General features: G+C 39.3%; 1 protein-coding gene across 11 annotated transcripts; it reads right to left on the bottom strand.

The window, feature by feature from the left end:
- Positions 1 to 5,200: 5,200 nt before the first annotated feature.
- On the bottom strand, positions 5,201 to 20,963 carry dtna (dystrobrevin, alpha). Of its 11 annotated transcripts, none has more exons than XM_032531598.1 (23): positions 20,904 to 20,963; positions 19,855 to 19,935; positions 19,553 to 19,766; positions 19,144 to 19,229; positions 18,493 to 18,647; positions 18,278 to 18,383; positions 17,539 to 17,705; positions 17,182 to 17,306; positions 16,448 to 16,456; positions 16,013 to 16,096; positions 15,690 to 15,770; positions 13,321 to 13,416; positions 11,916 to 11,997; positions 11,462 to 11,556; positions 10,486 to 10,599; positions 10,228 to 10,324; positions 9,182 to 9,205; positions 8,482 to 8,641; positions 8,130 to 8,219; positions 7,956 to 8,055; positions 6,815 to 6,932; positions 6,668 to 6,704; positions 5,201 to 6,405 (listed from the first exon to the last, which is right to left on the bottom strand). In XM_032531598.1, exons 3-22 carry the CDS (start codon positions 19,705 to 19,707, stop codon positions 6,687 to 6,689), a joined length of 1,962 nt encoding a protein of 653 aa, XP_032387489.1. In that variant the 5' UTR covers positions 19,708 to 19,766; positions 19,855 to 19,935; positions 20,904 to 20,963; the 3' UTR covers positions 5,201 to 6,405; positions 6,668 to 6,686. The 11 variants fall into 11 exon arrangements, with proteins under 11 accessions (XP_032387489.1, XP_032387491.1, XP_032387493.1 ...); XM_032531600.1 differs by having other exon boundaries at positions 15,690 to 15,758; XM_032531602.1 differs by lacking the exon at positions 9,182 to 9,205.
- Between the last annotated feature and the right edge of the window lie 4,536 nt (positions 20,964 to 25,499).

Raw genomic sequence — 25,499 nt, 5'->3', positions numbered from 1 at the left:
CCGCTAGTGACTGTAGTAAGTTTGACCAATAACGTCTTGATGCGTTGATCATTCAGAACATCCGTCTTGTCGTTCTGAGTCACAGTATTCATAATGTGTCACTTTCCCCTCCCACTTCTTTAACTGTGTATGCTTTTCCCCACAGAAAAACGCAAAATTAGCCTGGATGCCAGACGAACTTAGCCCCGCCCACACATTTTAATTTATTTTTGATTTATTTATTTTTACTTTATAATACAATAGTGTTATAAACATATAAACAATCAAGGCACAATGTGTTAATGCATTTGTCAAAAACGTGTTTACAGCTATATATATATATTATATATTATATATTTATATGATATAGCAATAATACTATATAGTATATTACTATATAACACCACTAGTACAGAAAACAATCATCAGTGTCCTTTAGTCCATTAGGGAATGTATCCCAACAGTTAAAGTTCTTGCATTCCTTTCCAACTGTTGTAAGATGCAAAGGCTTAGTACTTTACAAATTCCCATGCAACAGGCCATGATATACAATGCCTTTACAGTTATTCCACATTTCTCTCATGACAGTTACAGTCTCTTCCAACCATTTATGTGGGGTTTGCTTTGAATATTTGAATGAATAAATGTACTGCTCATATTATTTATCAGAAACCCCAAACAATTGAGATCGATTTGGTCGGACTGATCCATTGACAACCATAGACTGTATTTACGACAATATAATGCAAGTCTTGGGAGCTTATCCTCAACAAGCATCGGACAACAAATTGTAAGCGGGCTTATGCAATCGGCAGATCACTACGATCCACCCGTCACCAAGAGCGCTTGGGTTGAATTTGTTTACAATGGTGGCTGTCACTCCCATAGACAGTAAAGACTCCCCGATGTAAGTCAAATGCAGATTTGAGTCACTTTGCGACGAGTGAAGATGTTAGTTGCGCATGCGTCACTTTGCAACAAATAGCATACAAAATTCTAAAGGCGAGACTTCTGTAATGCCAATACAGTAAAAATGGACCTACTTAACAAAGTTCGTTCACTGCTGGCTACAAGTTAGTAATCAAACACAACAAAGGTTGTCAGTTGAATGGCGTTTTGAGCTAACATTAGCAATCAAACAATCATAGATGGCTAAAACGTTTTTGAAATGATTCTCATCTTCTATTATTGTTTGTAATGAGAAAAGTTTATTATTTCATGGACTTTACAAATTTCAGTATGACAGTTATGCCGTAAAGCGTTTAAATCTGAACATGCGCAACTCACATCTGCACTCGACCAGAGCCGGTCTGAGTCGACTCTCATGAAGTGAGACCATAGACAGTTAAAGAAGTGGACCAACAGATCCCATTGCTCTGGACGGAGACCAGTGAAGGATATTAGAAGCACTTTTTCAGTGAGTGCCTAGCGTTACTGCGTGGTCTCCAACTGAGCTTGACGACGTAGATGTGACGTGAGGAACCTGTCTGAAAGTTGTAAGTCTTCTGGTAGCTGTGCCAAGAGAAATCTCAATCATTCTGAATCTTGCAGAGATGGAGAGTATAGGTACTGTATATGTTAGGAGATAACATAGTCACAGGCTAATTATTGCTAACTAAAATGCTAGTTAACATTTGTAATTAAACATAAACAGCTAATGTAAGTCTGTCTGTGTGCTTCTCCTGACAATACGGAGATTAATCGACTATGCGACAGCAAGTTGCTTGGGTATGACACAATCGTTAGCCTATTTTTACAAAATTGCCTGCTACAGAGCCATGATGTGAGGTATAAGGTAATGGAGCCTTTTATACATTGTTGTGTTTCTTTAGAAATGAACAATTGACAACTTAAGTTTTAAAAAACTTCAGATGTAGTTATTTGCTGTCAAAGTCAATGAATGGCAGTCAATGGAATGCTAACGGCGGATGAGTGCTTTGTAGCATTAAAATGGCGCCATAGGAGCTACACTTTGCTCGCTTACCTTCTTGGGTATGACACATTATGACGTAAACCGTTTAAATCTGAGCATGCACGACTCAAATCTGCACTCGACTTACATCAGGCAGTGATAGCATTAAGAGAACAGATCCACAGTCAACTTTTTGACCGTTATGAGTGCACCATGGCGGCTGTGGCTCAGTGGTAGAGCGGTTGCCTGCTAATTGGAAGGTTGGTAGTTCAATCCCTGGCCCTGCAGTCCCATGTCGAAGTGTCCTTGGGCAAGACACTGAACCCCGAGTTGCCCCTGATGCTGAGCATCGGAGTGTTTATCTGATGAGCAGGTGGCACCTTGTACGGCAGCCACAGTGTATGAATGTGTGTGAATGGTGAATGTTTCCTGTATGATGTAAAAAGCGCTTTGAGTAGTAGTTAAGAAAAAGCGCTATATGAATACAGTACATTTACACCATCCGACCAACCATATGTACTCAAATAGCTAGTTTAAGTACAGAAGTCCACGATTTGAGACACACAGACTAGAATCTGAGTATAACGGCATCAGGCTAATGCAAAATATTTCCGTAAACTAAATATTTATTCAACACAAAAAATGGGCTAAATCCAAATATAAAATATTTTAGTATCAAATCAATAACAGCAATAATTTAAAAAAATATATATAATAGAGGATTATGCATATGTATGGCCCATATCTAGATAAGTCAATTAGAATGGCAAATAAAAAAATAAAAAATAAATTTTGCTTTTGAATATCTGAGAATTTTTGACTTTTCAAGCTTCGATGTGATTATTGGGTGGTTTTAATCTTCTATGATAGTAAGATGTAGTGATGTCCATGTTTCACCATATTTTATAATTTATTTATGCTTTTATAGACATTCATAAAAATCCTCAACAATATATTTAAACCAAAAATATACTAATAATATATAAACTTAATAACGTTATTTATGTGTACAAACCCGATTCCAAAAAAGTTGGGACACTGTACAAATTGTGAATAAAAACAGAATGCAATGATGTAGAAGTTTCAAATTTCAAAATTTTATTTAGAATACAACATAGATGACATATCAAATGTTTAAACTGAGAAAATGCATAATTTTAAGCGAAAAATAAGTTGATTCTAAATTTCATGGCATCAACACATGTCAAAAAAGTTGGGACAAGGCCATTTTTACCACTGTGTGGCATCCCCTCTTCTTTTAATAACAGTCTGCAAACGTCTGGGGACTGAGGAGACAAGTTGCTCAAGTTTAGGAATAGGAATGTTGTCCCATTCTTGTCTGATACAGGCTTCTAGCTGCTCAACTGTCTTAGGTCTTCTTTGTTGCATCTTCCTCTTTATGATGCGCCAAATGTTTTCTATGGGTGAAAGATCTGGACTGCAGGCTGGCCATTTCAGTACCCGGATCCTTCTTCTACGCAGCCATGATGTTGTAATTGATGCAGTATGTGGTTTGGCATTGTCTTGTTGGAAAATGCAAGGTCTTCCCTGAAAGAGACGACGTCTGGATGGGAGCATATGTTGTTCTAGAACTTGGATATACCTTTCAGCGTTGATGGTGCCTTTCCAGATGTGCAAGCTGCCCATGCCACACGCACTCATGCAACCCCATACCATCAGAGATGCAGGCTTCTGAACTGAGCGCTGATAACAACTTGGGTTGTCCTTGTCCTCTTTAGTCCGGATGACATGGCGTCCCAGTTTTCCAAAATGAACTTCAAATTTTGATTCGTCTGACCACAGAACAGTTTTCCACTTTGCTACAGTCCACTTAAAATGAGGCTTGGCCCAGAGAAAACGCCTGCGCTTCTGGTTCCCGTTTAGATATGGCTTCTTTTTTGACCTATAGAGTTTTAGCCGGCAACGGCGAATGGCACGGTGGATTGTGTTCACTGACAATGTTTTCTGGAAGTATTCTTGAGCCCATGTTGTGATTTCCATTACAGTAGCATTCCTGTGTGTGATGCAATGCCGTCTAAGGGCCCGAAGATCACGGGCATTCAGTATGGTTTTCCGGCCTTGACCCTTACGCACAGAGATTGTTCCAGATTCTCTGAATCTTTGGATGATATTATGCACTGTAGATGATGATAACTTCAAACTCTTGGCAATTTTTCTCTGAGAAACTCCTTTTTGATATTGCTCCACTATTTTTTGTCGCAGCATTGGGGGAATTGGTGATCCTCTGCCCATCTTGACTTCTGAGAGACACTGCCACTCTGAGAGGCTCTTTTTATACCTAATCATGTTGCCAATTGACCCAATAAGTTGCAAATTGGTCCTCCAGCTGTGCCTTATTTGTACATTTAACTTTTCTGGCCTCTTATTGCTACCTGTCCCAACTTTTTTGGAATTTGTAGCTCTCATGAAATCAAAAAGGAGCCAATATTTGGCATTGCAATTCAATATGTCTCACTTTCAACATTTGATATGTCATTTATATTCTATTGTGAATAAAATATATGTTTATGAGATTTATAAATTATTCCATTCCTTTTTTACTCACAATTTGTACAGTGTCCCAACTTTTTTGGAATCGGGTTTGTACAATACAGAATTATTAGATTAACTTTACATTTATAAATCACTGTAAGAGAAATATGAGAGACTGCAACTTAAAGATTATGCTTGTGCTGTTTGTGAAAAAAGTATATTATTTCATTATTTATTTTTTTCCCATTAAAATAAAAATCTACACAAAGTAAACAATGTTTAGCCACTGACACAAGTGCATTCCTCACGTTTTAACACCAGGGCGCAGCCATGCACTTGATACAAGACAAAGATATTCGGAAGAAATTCATCACAATTAGCTGCTTTGCTAACAATGCTAATAGAGTAGACACAACATAGATAAGATTAAGAAAAGACATATTGTGAAAAGACTTCACTATATTATACAAAGACCTGGTGATGGATGCTGGACGAGCTTCTGTTGATGTCTTTAAAAAGTATTAATAATACAAATGAAGATTAATATCAGTTAATTCATATTCTGGTAATATTGCTTGAGAGCAAAATTCTCCCTCCTAATATTCACATGACTGTGAGATTCCGTGCTGGATGGCTGCTTTTATGTTACCTCAGATGGTGAGTCTATGTGATGAATTATAGACAATAGGTTGAGGGCAGCCAACAGTGCATTTATGACAGATAATAAATGTGCACTGCCAAACCAAGCCAATTGAAGTGTGCCGGTCTGAAATGGAAAAAGAAGAGAAAAGGAGTTCATAGGCAAAAATTTTGATATTGTGTCAACACTTTATTATGCATCACCACCATGCAAAATCACTGCTATGAACTTGCTCAAAAATCAAACTAGATATATTTCACACATTTATGATTTTAGATTGGCTTGCCACTTTTTCCAAAAGTGACAGAGTAAAAGTTTCACACACACTCAGAAAATACATCAAGAGTGTGCATGTTTGGTGTGCAAGTCACACAGAGATTTGTGTGTGAGAGCATTGACGCTAACAAATGAAACAATGGCAAACGATCAAAACTTAATTCATAAACCATTGATAGTAAACACAACTTGTTCAATGCCCTTACCAGTGTAAACCTTTGAATTTGCGTGATGTGGAAGTTCCTGTGTTTTATTTTTTTCACCGAATCTTAAAACACTTCCAGATGTCAGAACCAATCCATCCATAACTTGTTTTTAAGTGACAATTTATATGTAGACAGTGTACATATTTGCAGACCAAATCCCTCTGTAGACAAAATCACTTCCCAGCACCAGATTTAATGAGCTTAACCTCCAGTGAAGCCAACTAGCATTTCTGCTGAACAGGTGTGTTTTGTTGTTCGCTACATGCTGCGTTGACAGTTTGAATGAGCTCATTAATCATTCAATCAGCTAAGGCATGTGTGTATTATTATCACTAATGTGTCAAATAAAACAAACTCGGCCTGCTCCAAACACAAGTCAAAAAACAATACAAAAGCCACTCGACAGCAACAAGTTAAATCTGGAGTTATACATTTATAAAATATTGCAAATTTTTATCATCTATAGCTTCAACTCCAAAGCAAGTTTATATCTTATATCAGAAGACGAACAAACACTTAAACATGGTTCACTGTTTGCAGAAACATGAGAATTTAAAAGAATCAAGTTTGCCACCCTGAACTTTCAGCGTAGTTGTACATTTGCTTGACAACTCATTCAAAAAGGCTAAAAATTAAGAAATAATACCCCAAAGTCATGTGGTTTTTATGGCACCTGTGGTGTAATAGACGGCTCTCTAATTAATCTCTATACATCAGCTCACAGTATTACCTTAAATAGGAGGTTGGTTAAAAAATATATCTTTACAAAGATGTATTATATGGTTGGATTCAGCCATTTATTCAACTTCAGATTCTTCATATCTTCAGTGCTCTGTTCTGTCGGCCCAGTGTCGTCTTATCCAGTGTCTTCTACTGTTGTCGCTTTTCATATTGCTCACCTTTTAAGGATACAGAACATGTTACTAACTGCACGGTGTAATTCAAGTGTTAAGCATCACATCCAAAATATGCTACCTGGAGCACTCAGATAGAAACACTTTGGCATGTGAACGTTTTCTAAGTAGTTAGTCAGTAAGAAAAAAAAAAAAAAAATGTTGGAAAACTGTAATGATGACCTACTGTATATGCTAGAATAAAAAAGTAGAAGTCTGATACAGGTTACATAGAGGATACTTTTAATTGTTGTTTTCAGATACTTACCAGTCATCTTAACTAGCAGTCACTGCTGCAGCGTCACCTGTACCACACCAGCAAAGCAAAGCAAGTTAGAACAAGTATCGACAAGGTGTAATACACAAAATGTTACTTTCTCCTTCCAATTTACAGTCCTGGAAAGGTAGAACTCACCATGCACGACTTGTCTGGTTCCTGCCTGTGCTTTATTAGCTCCTCCAACTTGAGCTCATCCTCCAGCCGCTGCTCCAGATCATTCTCAAAGCTCTCCTCCTCTGCAGCGCTGGAACTCCTGTGACAAATAACAGGCACTTTAGAATAAGACACAAGGGCGCCCGGATAGCTTAGTTGGCAGAGTGGGGTCCATATATAGAGGTTTAGTCTTCGACGCAGCGAGCCTGTCATGTCATGTCATTCCCCCCCTCTCTCTCTCCCCTTTCATGTCTTCAGCTCTCCTGTCAAAATAAAGGCTGAAAAATGCCCCAAAAAAAGAAATTTAAAAAAGAAACAAGATTAGAGGTGTACCTGAAAACATAAGTTATTTTGACAAAAGATAAGAACAACAGGAATGACATATTATTTTTTCAGTAACAGTTTCATTTAAGATTGAAAACATCAGTCAGAGCTGAAGTCCCACCGACTTGTAATCTCTTATGACAACCGTTACATTTGATTCAGACCAGTGGTTTAAATAAATGTCGGAGACGACCTGAAGTATTACGCACACACATCTGGCGGGTGGGTGTGGCAGTAGCTGTGTCAGTAGGGAGTTGGGTTGGGAACCGGAGAGTCGCTGGTTGAAGTCCCCATTCGGACCAACTTATGGTGATGGACCGGTAGCTAGAGAGGTGCCAGTTCACCTCCTGGGCACTGCCAAGGTGCTCTTGAGCAAGGCACCGAACCCCCAACTGCTCGGGTCTCCTTTCTATGGGCAGCTAACATCTCTCCATTTAGTGCATGTATAGGTACTGAGCATGTGTGTGTAATTCAGGCCTGTGTGTAATGTGTGTAATAACAACAGAGTGAAAACATTGCAATTTCCCCTTGCGGGATTAATAAAGTACTGTATATATTATTATTATTATTTATTATTATTATTATTATTCTTTGTATAAAACAAAGCAACACTAATGGGAAAGCTGGCAACAGAGCAAATGAACTGTCACAAGCAAGATGTGCCAAAGCAGTTTCTCAGGTCACGCAGCTACAATGGATAAGCAAAAGGGTAGAAGAAGACCCCAATTATTACTTATCACTTACTGACTTATTATTATTAGTTATTACCAACTGTTGATGACACATCTTACAGTAGTACCTTGGTTTATATGTGAAGAAGGGATCTGAAGAGGTTGCGGCAAATAGGTCACCACGTCCAAAGTCAGAATCTGCAGTGCTCTCAGTCTCGCTTCCACCCTCTGTGGAAAAAAAAAATACATTATAAAACAGCTGTTGTGTAAAAATTCAAAAAGCTTTTTTCATTAATTTTTACCTGAATTGAGTTCTTTAACTAGTGATGACATTGTGTTGGTGATGGAGTCAGCAGCAATGAGTAGGTTGTTTCTCAAATTTCTCCTTGGACCTTTGAAAACACACACACACACACACACACACCACACCACACACACACACACACACACACACACACACACACACACACACACACAACACACACACACACACACACACACACACACACACACACACACACACACACACACACACACACACACACACACACACACACACACACCACACACACACACACACACAAATTGTTTTGTGTCCAACCACATTTCGGACACCATATCCAACACATGATGCATGCTTTTCTTTGTGTTTACCCTGAGCGAAGGCCTCCTGAACATCCCCTCCCACGCCCATGAGTGAGTCCTGAGGTGTGTGAGTTGGGGTCGTGCCGGCAGACTCCGAGTGGATTGGGGTGGGGATCGGCCGGCTGATGGTGTGGCTGGGGGACGAGCGTGGAGAGCTGGGACCCTGAGTCTGCAAAACATCATCAAGACCATTTTAGTGTTAACTGCTGCCACTGCGTTGGCATTGTTAACAGAGAAACCCATGCTGTAATGAGAAGACTATGAGAATAATGTAACATAATCTTCTTTTCAAAGCAAAGCTTACACAAGCAATGCAACAAATAACTCTTTTCATTGTCAGTGCTCAGTTCACAGCAAAGAATTATAAGTCAACAGAGAAGCTCATTGGTCACCACAGTGGCTCTTAAGTTACCAACATCCCACACACATGCTAGAAATGTACACTATATGGAGTCATTATGCAGCACTTTCAATTACGTCAGTATTTTTCAAAAACTTGACATGCTTTTAAAACAGATGTTCTCTCTAAAAAACTATTCCAGTTACTCCCATGGACCAAATCACACGTTGGTGTTGTCTAGTGAACACCATGCATCTCCAAATTTCAGAAACACGGTTTTCACCTGACAACAGTATTTACTTCAAACATGCAATGATTTTCAATCCAAGTGTAGTTTCAGCCTTTTTGCTTAACAGCTTTTACACTTACAGCTCGTTTCCGTTCCTCCTCTAGCTGAAAAACAATATTTTATGGCTTATAAAACAACAACCACATTACATTGAGTATTTCTAAAAGACAATCCAATCGGTAATTCCTCCAGGACGTGACAAGCATGTGGCTTCCTCGTGCAAGTTTAATGGATTAACATTGATCCTTTTAGCCTAATTAGATTGATATCCTCCCCACTTAAGCCAGTTTAGTGTGTAGTTTTTGTAGGCTTTGAGGAAGTTCGGTCTTGTTGACTGCGGAAGATATCTTGCACCAAAGGTTATCCTTCTTAGAGGGGAGTGCTTGTAGATATGTTGTCTTGTCAGGTGTGATGGAAAATAATCCCAAGACACAATATCCTGCTCTTAAACCAGCTGTCTGGACTCTTGTCTTATTTTTTTTATTATTTACATGTATGTGAGAGAGGGCCCTTTTTGATTATCCAAATGTAAACAGAACAAACAAAAGACCAAAAGACAGCGTTGGAGCCAGCTGTCACTCACAAATCGACTCGCAGGTCTTTGAACAGGACTGACACAAGACACCAACTAGATCTCAATCTTAAATTAGATATGTGAACGTCTTGTACCTCTTACTTATATGGTCAGAAAAACGACAATGGTCTCAACAGAGCTTGACTGTTAAAGATGTGTGCCCTCTAACGGACATGTTGGGTTATTGCTTACATGCTTCCTCATCTGAGTAGTGCAGTGTTTGCTTTACATTAGCTAGAGTGATCATCCACAGCTGGGAGAAATTTTAATACAAGGGAAATTCATCATCTGTCCATATTGCTTACCATCTGCCTTCAAATAAAAAAACAAGCCACAGTACAGTACAGTAGACATGTCCGTGTCTATAGACTGATTCTGGATTCTGAAGATGCTGATTCTGGCCAAAATGCAAACTTGTAACTAAATTAGCACAACCGTATTGCTCCCCACAGGAAACACAATGATTTCCCTCAGTAATTATGAAGGCGTCTTATCTGTGTTCTATATTTGAGTGCTTTGAAATCAAAGAGATAAAAGGCTCGTCTGTAGTACCTTGAGAAGCATCATTAGTTGCTCCAGCTGCACCATGAGTTCCCTGCGACTCTCCTGCAGAGTAGACATTCTTTGTTCAAGCTCATCTTTGCGTTGCCTGACAGGAAACAAGTTGTACAACGTGATGATATCATAATGTCACATCACAAAAAAAGTTGTATAAGCATCATGTAGCAAATGATGTGATAAAAGGAAAGCAATTACAAAATGTATGTCCTGCTGCAGCCTAGGCCTGTTATAAGCACTACGCCGAGTTACCTGAGAAGTCGTAGCTCAGCCAGAAGAGTGGGGTTCTGCTGACCTCTGTCGGGTGGCGGCTGGGAGGCCTCCTCATGCTGAAGGCGCAGCCGCTGGATTTCCTGTAGGATTTCTCTGTGACAGACAAAAACATATTGTATAAAGGACCAGGTTATATTTCAGGGTTTGTCCCTATAACCCTGGGTCAACACAAAATATGGGGAAGCGGCATTTTGCTACTGTGCTGCATATTCTTGAAACAACCTCCCAGACGATCGCACTGTCCAAATCTGTCCAGGTTTAAATGTAAACTTTAACCTGCAATAACTGATTTTCTTTGGCCACTTGGGGGCATCAGAAACAAGCTATGAACCCACATTTTATCACCTTGGTTATAGCAGATTTGGCTCTTTCGTTTGTGTTCACCTGATAAATATAAGTCTAATATTTACTCTCTTTTGGCTATTTTCGGTCTATACTAACTCCTAAGGTAAAAATCAGGATTTTTAGCTTCTAAATGCTAAATTTATTTATTAATTTATTTATGTATTATTAAGAGCTGGCCCCTCTTAGTTGATTAGTCAACTAATCGGTTGACTAATGTCTGAAGTTCTACCATGGAATCTGTACAAACAAATTGTGGAAAAAATGCCTTGCTTACTTTGTTTAGTAGTCATGTGATCCATTGTTTATATTAAATGCAAATGTTAATTATAGCTGCATTAAATCCCACATACTTGTTCACTGTTGCCTTCCATGGCCTTGTATTCATTGGCATGTATATACAGTTACCTCTTTAAAAATGTTAAAGGAATATCACACATTTGCTAATAATGAACATTTCTTATAATAATAATAATGATGATATTAATAATAATAATAGTTTTCAGTAATGAATGTGCTTTGAGGTCTGTGTACTTAAGGGGAATTTCTTTGTGAAAAAAAGAGGAGAAAGACAAACAGAAGAGAACTGAACAGCAAAGCAGTCATCCCTAACCTGTTTTTGCTCTCAAGCTCGGCAATGAGCTGCCTCTGTTGTTTGTTGGCATCCAGAGAGTAGGGGAGGTCTGTGGGGATTCTCTGCTGTTGAGCCTGTTGGTGAAACCAAGCAAGAGACATCACGTGAACTGACTTTACCTCTGGATGATGTCATCCATTACCTTATCTCATATCTCACAGGGCGAATAAAACAGTCAAGTCACCAGCCATTCATCAAGACCTGATCGGAACATAAACAGGCATACAATCCTGGTTAGAAATCATTCACCACTTGTAAATCCCTTCATCATCTTAGCAATAAAAAGGACTGAAATCCTAGCACTGAATGTTAAACCTTCTCATCAAGGACAGATCTTTTGGCAACGGACACTGATGAAAGATGCCACGATATCGTGAGCAATAAATATTATATATATATATATATATATTATATATATATATATATATCTCACCGCAGCATCAGCAGCCAGTCGAGCAGCATAGCGGGCGATGAGACTGTGCTCTTCTTCTTGATGGTTACTGCTTTCCAGCAAACTGATCAAGAGGAAAATGGAGTCACGACACGACACAGTTACTACACAGCTATGCTATAATATAAATTATGCAGGGGAAAAAAAAAGCAAAAATCCAAGAAAGTTTAGTTTGTTAAAGAGTCAGATTAGTTCTTTGGCAGGAAAGCTTCATGAGATTTACAGCAGAGGCCAGCATAACCATGCTAAGGTACTCATGTAAAACCCCAAAAGCAGGAATTAAATAACAGTGGAGCTGAAGTAGTCTTTGGTATTTACAGAAACAGAAGGATTACTTATACGGTCTGATCACTGATACAGTAAAAACAAACATGGCTATGTATTTCCAAGCACACATGCAATGAAAAAAAACTTCTCAACTGTGCTTAGTTGGCATTGTAATCAGCATTAAAACACACACACACACACACACACACACACACACACACACACACACACACACACACACACACACACACACACACACACACCACACACACACACACACACACACACACACACACACACACACACACACCACACACACACACACACACACACACCACACACACACAGAGAAAATACAGGCATCACTCTTCCGTTTCTTGCAAGTGAGAAGATAAGGAGTAATGCGTCATATTCCCAATGTTTAAATATTGGGAATATAATTGAGTTTTTAACAATTTGCACAATTTCTGGATCAAACGTATTTTAGAGACAACCTTTTAAGGAGGCAGTCCAATCTGAGGAAAACAGAAGTATTTGCTACCAATTAGGTAACTAATCTGCCCTAAGCATTAGAAGTAATACAATTCTGTGTGACAAATATGAGACTATTTTGGCTTTTTCAAATTTAACTTCAAAGATAACGATTAATAAATTTTATGATTGAGAAAATTGAATTGAATATTATGTAATAATGTGTATTTATTTTAATTCCTATAAATAATAACTCGACTTTTCCATGGTGTTTTTTATTGTTTATGTGCTGTATTCTTTTTAAGCTGTGAACTTTGCAAGTAATTTTGTACTACAGTGTACTGTGGTATGACAATAAAGAAATCTTGAATCTTGTATACTAACAAGGTCTTTTCAGGATTCAAATGTAAATTTTTTTTATTTAATCTTGGAATCAAATACCACATATTCCGATCTCTTAGCAGAAATTACTTTAGTTACCAACCAGTTCATTATTGCTGCTGAATAACAACAAACAATTAGAATTTTAAGCATGCAGTATTATGGTTGTAACACTCAGAGTAAGGTAAGTTATGGGAAGGATTGTGAGATCAGCAGAGCACATGGTTTTCACTGGTGTTTGGCAAACACAGCTGCACACCAAACTAACCATGATTTGGGGTTGTTTTGGAGTAGATTCACATAGAGGCGAATCAGAGCATGTTCGTCTGCAAGTCTATCGGCAACATCGAGGTTGTAGTTTATCCTGGAACAGTGCAGGGTTTCACAAAACATAACACATGATATTACACAGGTGACAATAGAAGGACAGGGCAAGAGGGGACAGGAAGCAAAGAGAGAATGGACAAAACGCAACAAAAGAAAAGAGGAGAAGTTGGGCTGAAAAGCAGCTATTCATGGGTGAATAGAGAGAAACAAGGCCATATTATGTTTCGGAGAGACCCTAGAGATGAAGGCTTGGAGCACCAATAAGGGCTTGCCCAGCAAAAAAAAGACTCTACAGGCTGCGTGTTTTCATTCTCCAAGCATTAAATCACTTAGTGCTCTGTTATTAAAACCATTAAAAGGAATTATTTTGAAGTCAACCAAACTGCAACCCAAGATACGACAGGCATGCACAGTCTTTTTGATGTAGCCCCTACATTTAAAGAGGCTTTCCAGCTGCATCTCTAATGCCTATAGCAACCGTTTCTACTGCCCTTGTGGAGGGTCAATGTGGTCACCATAAAATTAAAAAGAAAACTGAATTTTGATTTGTTAACCAGCAAACCAACAAACCGTTAAGCTAATTTAGCAATGCAGCTAATCAGATGAAAAAACAATCATCTACCAGCTACTGCATATTGGCTTCATAATGGTGACAAAGCTGAAATGATCTAAACACACAAATTGATCTGTTAAACCTTATTAGCTTGTTGGTAAGATGTAGAAGCCAACATTATGAGGTCCGTACGCACGTTTTGCTGGATGTTAAATATCACAATAACTAGTCAAAATTAATAATAATAATCACTTTCTTCGGTTCAAATTAAAAGGTCACTATGCCAATTGTACACTCTCTTTCTAAAAATCTCCTAAAGTTGTTACTGGTATGTGTTAGCAAACAGTTGCTTATTTAAACATCTAGGAGACACAAAGCAACTTTAGGAGTTTCTTTCTGTCCACCCGATGAATTCAAGTCCAGTACTCACTCTTCGATTAGCTCTATTTTGCTTCTCCACCAACCCCTGAAAATAATATCTAGCTTTTTAGTGGCTACATTTAAATGCTCCACTTATTGCTACAGGTATTTGGTACTGGACAGTTGTAAATCAGAGTTTTCTGCTGAAAACAGCTGCCTGCTGCAAGTGGTGAGAATGACTTAAAAATAATAAAGTTTAAGGCCTTAAAAAAAAAAAAAAAGCTCAAAGATGCTAAAAGCTCGGTAGAGCTGAGAGGACCTGCTGATAATAATCTGTGGGTTTGTCCCTATAAGCAACACCTTTCACATCAGACTTTGAATTCACTGTAACTCTAATAAATATTGGTCAGTGCAGCATTAACTGAAAGTTGGCATTACAAACTTGTGGCCGGTTAAGACAGGAAGCTTATTGTGTTGCATTATGGGACGTGTAGGGTCCAAGGCTTTGACAGCTTGACTAACGTTAGAGACTAAAAGTCAGGATATCTTGGCATCAATCTGTGATTTTGACAACTCTTTTTTCAAAATTTCTGGAGTGGAGTAATCACTGCAGTGCCTCTTTACCTGCATATTCCAGCTGTTTAAAGTCAAAACTCTTGTCATAACGTTTGGGAATGTAATCGGGTATTCTCAGTCATTGTTGTACAAATGCTAACCAGTTAACCTTCAGAGGGCACATCCCCTGAAAGTCCTGTATTATATGGTGTCTGTGCAAACAGTCATCATGCTCTGACATGCACAACGAGAATAAACTATCACTCATCACGTCTGTGTTTTTTGATATATGCCAGTGTTATGAAAGGGAGTAGTGTTCTATAGAGAAACACTTTCTTCATCATCACGTGCAGGTGCAGAGGAGCTCAAAAGGCATTTTACTAGAAAATTCATGATCAACAATTCCTTTATTTCCTAAAATACAAGATAAATAGTAACTGAAAACAACAAGGTAATTCTATTTTACATAAACAGGTATACTTGTTCACTGACATCATAACTGAGCCTGGAAATTTAAACTGTTACAGTTTCAGAATAGAATAGATTAAGGGTAATTCAGGGGGTTATATCCGCAACTGGCAGTTTGTATTTCCCATTTCTGTGTGAATGAAAAAATTATAATAGACACTCTAAAGTAATTGCCAATGGTCTTGATGATACATGCTTCATCTAGCGTCTTTGAAATAGCCCTTTGAGAACAAGACTGTAAACCCTTCTATAAGAAAACTACTTCTTTAGGATGATAAGCACTCTAGTTTATGGCCTATGATTATTATCTATATTAGTTCATGCATGCATTTGAGCTGCAAAGGCATTCTCATATGCACACCTGTGTCACTTACCCTCTCCCTTTCAACAGATGTGGAGCAGCCCCAGTGAAGGGCTTTCTTTGCTCAACATCATTATTCTTGCTGTAAGGCAAACTATATACATTCAGCAAGGAACCACAAAGAAAACACACACACACACACACACACACACACAACTTACACACACTTACACACACTTACACAAACACACACACATACTTTGGAAGATAAAGGTAAGAACAAAATGACTGTGTGGGTCACAAAATCTACAGGGAATGGGGCCTTAAGGGAGTGTGGCAAACTGAAAAGATCTGAACTCAAAAATCCAGGACATCTTTTGCTACAGCCGTACTCACTTTTTGGTGGAGTAAGGGTTCCCTGATGTAGGCATGGAGTGGGAGAGTGAGTAGTCATTGGTGATGTTCACTGGTCTTGGTGGCCTAAACAGGAAACAGATGCACCTCCTTTTTTTCTTTTGTCTGTGTGGATTTCCTCTAAATTGTATAATCTCTAAAATGTCCATTTTGGTAGAGGACCTGCTATACATATGTCAGGATGTGGCAACTCAGATGTATGATTAGTTATGTAGGGTGTGGTAAATAATAAAAACATGCGATGAATGGAGGAATGAATCTGTGAATCCACAAACACAGTGAGAGTATGCCAGGGGGGCGATGGGACTCATAGGCTACAATACTGTAGCCTATGATAAGCACAAAACAAAGGATTCAAATCTACAGTCACCAAAACAACATATTTTGCGATGTGTTAAATATTAAAAGCAAACTCACCATGTGTCTCTGAAGAAAGTACAGAACAAGAAAAGGAATAAAAATAATTTATTACAATCTGCCCCAGAAGTGCAATCACTACACTAAAAGTGAAAGTTCCAGTAATTTTGAAAATGACCACTAATCTTTTAAAAGAAACAAATACAGAAGTAAAAAAGAAATACAGAATATCTTATCTGGAATATCTATATCTTTGACATAATTATTTCATGTCAAAAGAAATTTTGTTTTTATGTGTTAATGTGAAAAAGTATATCTACCAATATGTATCATCACATTTTTTAACTGATATGTGTATTGCCTTAAAAAAATCCTGTATTAGTTCTACAAAACTGTAAAAATCTGAATCTATTTGGCTGTGGGTCATAAACTACTGCAACTACCTTGCAAATACTACTACTGCAAATAATTAACATATAAAGCCAGTAGGTGGGTGATTTTTGTTCCAGAAGTAGCCTTTACGGTATGTCCCTGTATACCAACCGGTAATAAACAGCCCCAGAGGGCCACAAAGTCTGTGCTCGTGTAGGCTGTTATTTTATTATTCATGACACAACATAAAAATCAGTCAAGTCAAGGAAAAGGTAGCAGCAGTGTTGCAGATCACAATCATTCCCAAGGCTAAAATTAAGCCTCATTGATCAGAGATTGACTGGAATCACTTCAGACTTTGAGGCAGCAACAAGATAATTAGGGAGAGAAAGAGTCAGAGAAAAGAAAGAAGATGAACTTACACAATATGAGCTAGGTTGAGAGGTTTGTCCGGCATTTCGGGAAACATGGGGTGAAGAGGCTCTCTGCTGGATGCACAGCTCAGGGACTTACTGAAGGCATGGGATAACTTCTTAGCGGGAGATTTCTGGGAGAAGTGAGATGCAAATTCTAAGGACATGAGGAAATTTAATTCTTTTCTAAACATATGGCATCATTACAGCGATCCTGTCACCTGCATCCGACATTCAGCATCCTCACATTGTGGCGAAGCTGAACGCAAATAGTCACAACGACCATGATGTGCACTGGATGATGGTCCAGTGCAGACACACCTCCCTAAGCCCGCCCCTTTCCTCCTCCCCTCTTCCTTCCCTTACCCATGACGTATACTCCTTCATTTGGTGCTGGTTGCTATGGGAACCACTGGCATGTCCCCTCCAGAAGCAGTCCTGACAGAGCTGGTAATTATGACATTGCTGGCAGCGGTAGCGGAAGCCCATCATGCTCTCAGTATGGCAGTAGGAGCACTCGACCGGGTGAAAGACTGGAGGCAGGAGAGGAGGGGTCAGACACACAGATGGACAAACACATGAACACAAACAGATGTGATTGTAAACCCAGATATTTTGCACTTTGCAAAAGAGAGGACTCGTGTCCATTCATTTAAGGATAGATGTGCTATTGAGTCTGTTCTGGTGATAACATTCTTTTCATTTGAACCAAATACACACAAATCAGTACGATGTCAGCATGCTGTATATATACAACATATATATATATATATATATATATATATATATATGTATATATATATACTGTATGTGTGTGTAAGCATGTGACTGGTTTTCCTCTGCTTACATGCAGGTGTCATGTGAAGATGAGTGCATCACAATTATCCCCAAACAAACACACACTCATGCACAGGGTGTAAGGTCCCAATGGTCATCTTCCTTGGAGGTGTGTGTATGTGTGTGTGTGTGTGTGTGTGTGTGTGTGTGTGTGTGTTTGCTTGACTGATTGTGTGTGGTGATTCAAGATTATGATGCAAAGCTGAACTTTACATCCTCCCAGCCCCGTTAGCTTCCCCATCTATAAATATTCTGTGTGGCGTATTACCGTTCTCCACGTTGGCGAGCCGATGCATGAGCGGTAACCACACCAGACACTGAGGGGGTGGGTCTGACATCAATGTATCGAGGAATGTATTGAGGGAGACCTTTTTCTGTTGACATTGGGTGCAGAGGAGAGTGAGATGATTCAACAGGAAAAATCTTCCACACCGTCAATGATAAAACAATCATTGATACACCCTGGGGTTAATGAACCCTTACCTGCTGTGTAAAGCACGTTCTCGCAGCTTGTTCAGTGTAACCAAAAGAAGGTCCCTCAAAAACCGCCATGGGTAATTTGAGAACCTCCCTAAGAAATTGGTCGAACTGCGAATGCACCATTATTCCCGCAGCATCTGACATCTGTGAAAAAATATCTGGGAACAATGCAGGGAGACATTATCAAATGGATCAAACTAATTGTCAGCTGCCACCACAGTCGGCTTATTACAGCATTACACAATACAATTATCCCACTTATTTGTGAAAACAAATCAAAGCAAAGCAGTTGTTCCAATTAATTGTGATAATACACCAGCAACAAAGTCCTCCTTTTTTCCCAAGCCGGCTCCCATGGATTTTGTAAATTACATTAAAAAAAACCTATCCTTCAGATAATGAATAATGACTTTTCCCAGCCATGAAGAGCTAGACCAGTACTGCTTCTTCATTTAGGAGCAAAAGGGTAAGCAGACAGAGATATAGTAGTACAGACACTAATAGAAGTTTGTATTAGAAATTCCAAAGCTGTATATTAATTAGACCAGAAACTGTATCAAGAAAATTAGCTGATTTATTAAAAGGTAAAATGGGTGATTTTCATTTCATTTTTCACAATAAAAAAATAAAATAAGCATTTGTTGTGTCGCTTACATCTTAATTTATCCAGAATTTTCCCTCCACAGAGAGTTGCTAGGGCCATCTTCACAACAAATACAGATATCTTGCCGTGGCCCTCCCTAAAAAAAGAGCAAATACATTTTACATTATGTATTTAGAGACAAAGCAGCCTTCATCAGGATGTTGCTGTATTTAGGTCCTGTATTGCAGATACTGTATTGCCATATATTCCTTAAAAATGAGCTGTCAATACCCAGAATCAACAGAAGTACACTCTACTTGAGCATGTTATGAAATTCTGAAGGCCAATCTGTAGTCTGTATTTTCGTTCCAATTTTGCAGACACTTCAGAGTCACATTTCAAACTGCATTAGCTCACGTCAAGACCTCAGACGAGAAAGTACACCACGAGCCACCAACTGTCACGTGACGTGTCACTCACGGGTCATAGGACGCCAGCAGGAAGTTGAGCAGCAGGCTGATGGACTGATCCACGTTGATCTGGTGGGTGGTGGGCATGCGCTTGTTTAACTGGTAAAAAATGGTGGACAGTACCACTTCTAAACGAGCCACAGAGAGCTCGGCGTTGAGGTCCATGGTGTTGATGCCGTTCTCTCGGAAAGCCTCGATGACATTCCAAATGTCAACCAAATGCACTGGAAACAGGAAAATGGAATATGAACATTCTGATGGATAGGATTAGGAACAAAGTGATGTGGTTAAAAGTAACTGCATTGTACTCACAATTACATTTCTTCTGAACAAATCTAAGTTTGCAGGCTGTTCTGTATGTCGATAATCGTATGGAGTCCAAATCTTGAGCCCCTGAGGAAGAATTACTTAACGTTAAATAAAATTCAACGGAAATTTTAAAATGCTAGTTAAATTTAAGGGAGTGGGGGGCTAAAAAGTACAATATAAATAAAAAGAACTATGACATAAGTGGGTAATTGGGGGTGGCAGTAGCTCAGCCCCGTGGGGATTTGGGGTTTGGGGAAACTGGGGGGGTTTCGGGTTAAAGCCCCCGGAGGGAAACCAAAAAAGGTAGCGAGTGGATTGGTGGCGGGAGATGCCCCCCCTTGGGCAGCCGGTTTGCTGTTTGAGAAAGGGCCCCCATCCCCCCCCAACCCGGGTTGGGGCACGGTTTTGGGCCCTGGAAACCCCAAATCCCCGGGACATCTCTCCATTAGTGCGTGAAAAATCTGAGCATTCGTGTGTGTAGTTCAGGAGTGGGGTAAAAAAAAAAGGGTGGGGGACACGGGAAGTAAATTGTATTTCCCCTAGGGGATCAATAAAAAGATAAAAAAAAAAACAAAAATACAGGGCAAAATATTTTTGTTTATGTTAAATTTCCCGTAAATTTTTAAAAAAAAAAACTCTTTCAAAAATCATCTGTATATTATGAATGTTTCAAACCTGTTCCCTTTTAAAAAAAGACACTCTAAGGTCAGATTTTTGGGATTTTAGCTGTTCCCTTTTTTAAGGGGGTGGTTTCATTATGCCCTTTTTCCCCAAATACGTGTTATTAAAAACACACTCGAGAATTATGATGTTTAAAGTTTTATTCCGGGGTTTTCCCCGGGGGTGTTCCTCCACAGTGGGAAGTTAAAAAAGAGGCAAAGAGGGCGTACTGGAAAGCCCTAAATAAAAAAAATAATAAAAGGGGTTTACAGACAATTGATCTTTATATTTGCTTTTTCCAAAAACGTTCCCGGGGAAGAAGTTGCCAAATTTTTTTTGACGGATCAAACCCCCTTTGGGGTAGATCATGTGGCGTGGCCCCGAGCACTTACTATCTCGACAAAAAGGTTTCCCTTTTATCTGCTGTTGTCACCCCTACCCGAAGTCCAACCCCTTTGATCAAAAGGAGACAGAGTAATGGCAGAGCTTCCCTTTAAAAGAAACAGTTCCAATTAAAGGGACAGTTCAATCCCCGAATTTTTTCCTATTTTCTTTTAGTTTTTTCTGTATAAAAAAACTGCTAAATTTTTAACCCGGAGGATCACAAAGCATTTGGTTTAAAATACTGGGTTTTTAAAAGAAACACCACACTTTGTCCCCATTGAACCCCAGCACTGGAGTAAATTTTTTGGCTTCACGGTTACAAATTTTGGGGGGTAGAGGGAATAATGCCCTGGGTTGGGGTTTTTATTTTTTAAAAAAAAATGGCCCCTTTTCTTGGGGGGCGGGTAAGGAAAAGGACTGTAGGAAATTTTTTTCTACTGTACAGGACCCGGTATTTAACTAAATCATCACCGTGGGGAAAATAGTAAAAGAATTGCATTTCCATTTGGGGCTGATTTTAATCCAGCTTTTCATGTCATTTCACTATAAATATACTTTTTTTTGTTTACATATTACTGTTTACATATTTAAACCTCTCCCCTACGAATACTGTCATCAAATCATTCACCTTACATAATGTCCTAGTATTAATTACTCTGTCTCATACAGGGTCCTCAGTTTATATCTAGCTTTACATATTAAGGTCTTTATTATTTCAAGTATATTGTGCTTGCATTTTTATGCTTAATTAAATGACCAAAAAGCAATGATTAAATACTAATGGGGGGACAACAAGGGCCCACATCTCATTTTATCCCAGGGCCACATAGCAGCTTAATGCGGCCCTGAGAAATACATGCTGACCTCAATTTTTCAGTTTATTTCCAATACATTGCAAATTGAATGTGCCACTACACTGCTTATCAGAATGGCATGGGAGGAATGGGCGGGGGGGGGTGGGGGGGCTGCACAGTGAAAGACTTGAGAAGGCACACGCTTTCAGAAGGGTGGGAGGGGGGGGGGGGGGGGGGGTGCACAAAAAACTTAAGTAAGACAGGACAAGACTTTCGAAGGGCAGAGCAGCAGAGAGAAGCTCTAACCATGCCTCACTGCACACTGTCCGAGGCAATCTAATACACCATGTGGTTTGTTTCCATGGCAGCAAAGATCCCAGGCGCTCCGTTTGTAAAAACATAGAACGACTCCCCCCCCCCCCCCCCCCCACACACACACACACCCACGCCGCACGCATTACACCTCCCACTACAGACAAGCAAAGTTTGTAGAGAAAAGTTTTTTTTTACTATAAATATATTTTCTGAGAAATTGCTCAGTTAAGATGAAAGTTGAGATCACAGTTGCACTTCTTGAGCAAGTTGCTCAAAATTTCACCTCATTTGGGGTACACTCAGATGTTATGCTGTAGAGACCCATGGTGTGGAAATTAGAAGTCACCTAGTGTTTAAAAGCGAACAGCTTCCTCTGCTTTCTAGTTAGGACAGGCAGTCAATTATGGAGCCCTGGCAAACTTTGAATTGGAGTATAAGAGGTCTGTCGTGGTCTGTAATTTTTCTACCGTTTTTAAGAGGGATAAAAAATGAACCTATAATTACGGAATCAAGTGCAGTATTTCACAACATCACCTCACAGCAAAGCAGTGCAAGCTACAACAGAAAACATCTAAATATTTGGATTTATATTATAAAGAGAGCTTACAAATAACAACCTTGTAATAACACAATTAAGAAATGTTTCACCAGTGGCAATGACAACAGTAAATAGCCATTTAGATGTACGCACACAGCAATGTCAGCCCACTACCAGCAGTCCAATGGAGTCCAATGTCATGTTGAAAGTAATGGATATGCAAGCCCATTCATCACTTACAAAGTAAGTAAATATAAAACTGGACAAATATACACTATTTTATAGATTAACATGGATATCTGTTTCCACATCACAAGCAAACACATCCTGAGTGATTTCCTGTGGTCTGTTTTCAGTCTCGGAAATAACTAAGATTGATACAATCTGTTGCAAGACCAGATATTAAACAAGCACAGCCAATACAACGTGTTCAATGGTGAGGGGAAGCAAGATGATCAACATACCTTTCATAAATCACCATGGCTGTATCCCTTTTCCTTGCCTGAGCTGAGTTATTACAACGCTCAAGTCCTGACTTTTGACTTCTGAAGTCCTCCTTTTAGAAAGAATGGTACACAACACAAACTTCCTTCTAACAAGGAAACATTGCAACAAAAGCAATCAAAATGGACAACTGACGCTATCTGAAATTAGAAACTGTCAGCTAGGATACAGCCTGTGCAGCCTCTATCTTTAACTACAAATGAGAAGGCTCCACATTCTTGTACAGCTTAACTGGCTCTCCACTTGCAGACCCCAAACCTCATTCCTGGCATGTGCCCAGCAAACATTACTCTTTCTCTGTCGCACTGTCACACTGGCAGCAATAGAACATAACTGCCCTTAAAAGAGCAAATCATTGTTTACTGTTACCAATGCAGAGTGACTGGTAGGACTAAGCAGTGACAAAACCACACCAAGGTCCTCACAGTAATGAAACACTATCTTTTAATGCTGCACTGACTTCTTTCAGACGAATATTAAATTGCAAAAATACCTAAGTAGTCAGTTATTTACATTATCAGTCTATTTCTGTAGCAGCTCAACAACACATTGTGGACAGTGCTGTTAATTTATATCCTCCTTGAACAGATTGTCATGCAACAAATTTCCAAACACAAGCACTTACTTGAGCAAACTATGTTTTGGTTGGCTCGGTACAGTACATCGCAGCTGTTACCAGTGATTGGCCAGAGTTATTTTTACATCATACTATAAACTGCACTGGCATTCGAATCCCATCCCTTGACAGGAATAAAAAAGCTGTGCCGTTGACTTAAGGTTAATCAGTTGGAGCTCAGCACAGCCAGAGATGTTGTGCTCTAGTGTCGTAGTAGGCTACATGCTGTACAGGTAGTGAAACTGTTTTTTCCTTCTGTCTGGTACCAGCCAGAGATGTCTGCTGCAGGGCCCTCTGCTCTCTGTCGCCTGCTGATGATCACCATGGTTTCAGCTGCAAAAAGCCAAAACTTTAGGACCCCTATGTTAAATGAGAGTGCAGCTACAGATTTATGGTTTGCTGGTGCTGTTATTTTATTTACAACACTGGCATTGAGTTCTTTGCACAAACTAAAAAGAGTAAATTCTTTTAAGTATCAAAAATAGTACAATTACTAGAATGAATGGAAATACAGTACAGTCTGCCTGTGCAAATGTGTGACGTTGTGGACAACACACAACATTTGTGTGTCAATAACAAGCTTGAAAACAGATGTAGCCTACTCCTGGGCATAGACAGTGTCACGTCGCCCTCTGGAAACTAACGTTAAGAAAGACATCTCAATTCCACCACAGTAATTAAAGGTAAAGGGGCAGCGAAAAGGCAAAATGCAGATTGTGGTATAGCTCAGACATCACCTGTCACGCCAGAGACACCTGTTTGTACGCGACACAAAGGTCTCGTTGTTACAGAAACATTTTTACGACTTCCTTTCTAATGTTTTTATCATGCCCATTCCCGTTTTTGATCGCTTGAAACTTGATCGGTGAAACTCATTTCACCCAGAGTGGCAAAGTAGGTTAAGGTGGCTCCTCTGCTGCTTTATTGCCAGTCTCTAGCAGCTGCAGCAGAGCACTTGCCCAAGACTTACCACAATTTCTTTCGAGGCTAGGCTACATCACTATTTTTCATCCAGGAATCAGACAGCTGGTCGTGTCCTGCAGTGCGATCAGGGTTTCTTTGGTGTAGGGTGCTGCATCACTGCACGAAGCGGTCGATCTTGTGCCGCTCTCCTGCAAAGCTTGTGTCGTGGAAATTTTCGGGTAGCGTACTGGCTGAGGAGAGAAAGGCAGCACTTGCCTCCACTATGTGGCCTTAGCGATGACGTAATGCGGAATCTCTTAACTTGCGTCAGTATCCTTCGGCTGCAAAATGTTAATGTTTGATCGCTTTGATGCAAAAAGGGGGACACATGAAGAAAATTAGCAGATTTACTTTTACATTTTCCCAGGTGCACTAAAAGAGACGTTCGTTCGCTGCAAGAATTTTGTAGCTTTGGGAAGATGGCGTCATCGAGATGTGTTTGCAGTAGGCCAACTCTTGTGAATGAAAACAGAATTCAATTAAAAATAATTACATTAAGACCAATCTTGTTTAAAGATCTTTCTTCAAGATAGACTCAGACTCACTAAATTATTGTCATTTCCAATTTGGATTGTAACCTAGGCTAATTAAGTCATATATTTTCCCATATCCATATTTTTTGTTGTTCTTAGTCGTGACCCCAGCTACTAATAATAAATAAAGAATAACCATTAGCCTATAGTCTGCATAGGTTTTACAACCAAATAATAAAGAAAGCTTATTCATTTAAGGGTTGTAGCTATTGTTTTAATGAGTTTGCCAATGCATGTGCCTAGTTTTTAACTGTGCAACGCTTTATAAAGAAACGTTCAAAGGTCTAATTGCAAACCAGTGTGTATGTGTATGTAATGTGTATGCAACTTTAGCCTAGGTC

The sequence above is a fragment of the Etheostoma spectabile genome, chromosome 12, assembly GCF_008692095.1.
Source record: "Etheostoma spectabile isolate EspeVRDwgs_2016 chromosome 12, UIUC_Espe_1.0, whole genome shotgun sequence".
Lineage (NCBI taxonomy): Eukaryota > Metazoa > Chordata > Actinopteri > Perciformes > Percidae > Etheostoma > Etheostoma spectabile.
This window is presented reverse-complemented; position numbering and strand designations above follow the sequence as displayed.

Coding starts and splice junctions, on each gene's coding strand:
- dtna (XM_032531598.1), bottom strand. CDS start 19,707: ATGGACCTCAACGCCGAGCTCTCTGTGGCTCGTTTAGAAGTGGTACTG. Junction 17,706..18,277: donor GCTCGCCAACGTGGAGAACG/GTAATACGCCAC, acceptor TCCTGCCTCCAG/TCTTTCACCCGGTCGAGTGC. Junction 8,642..9,181: donor AGGAGGAACGGAAACGAGCT/GTAAGTGTAAAA, acceptor GATGTTTTGCAG/ACTCAGGGTCCCAGCTCTCC.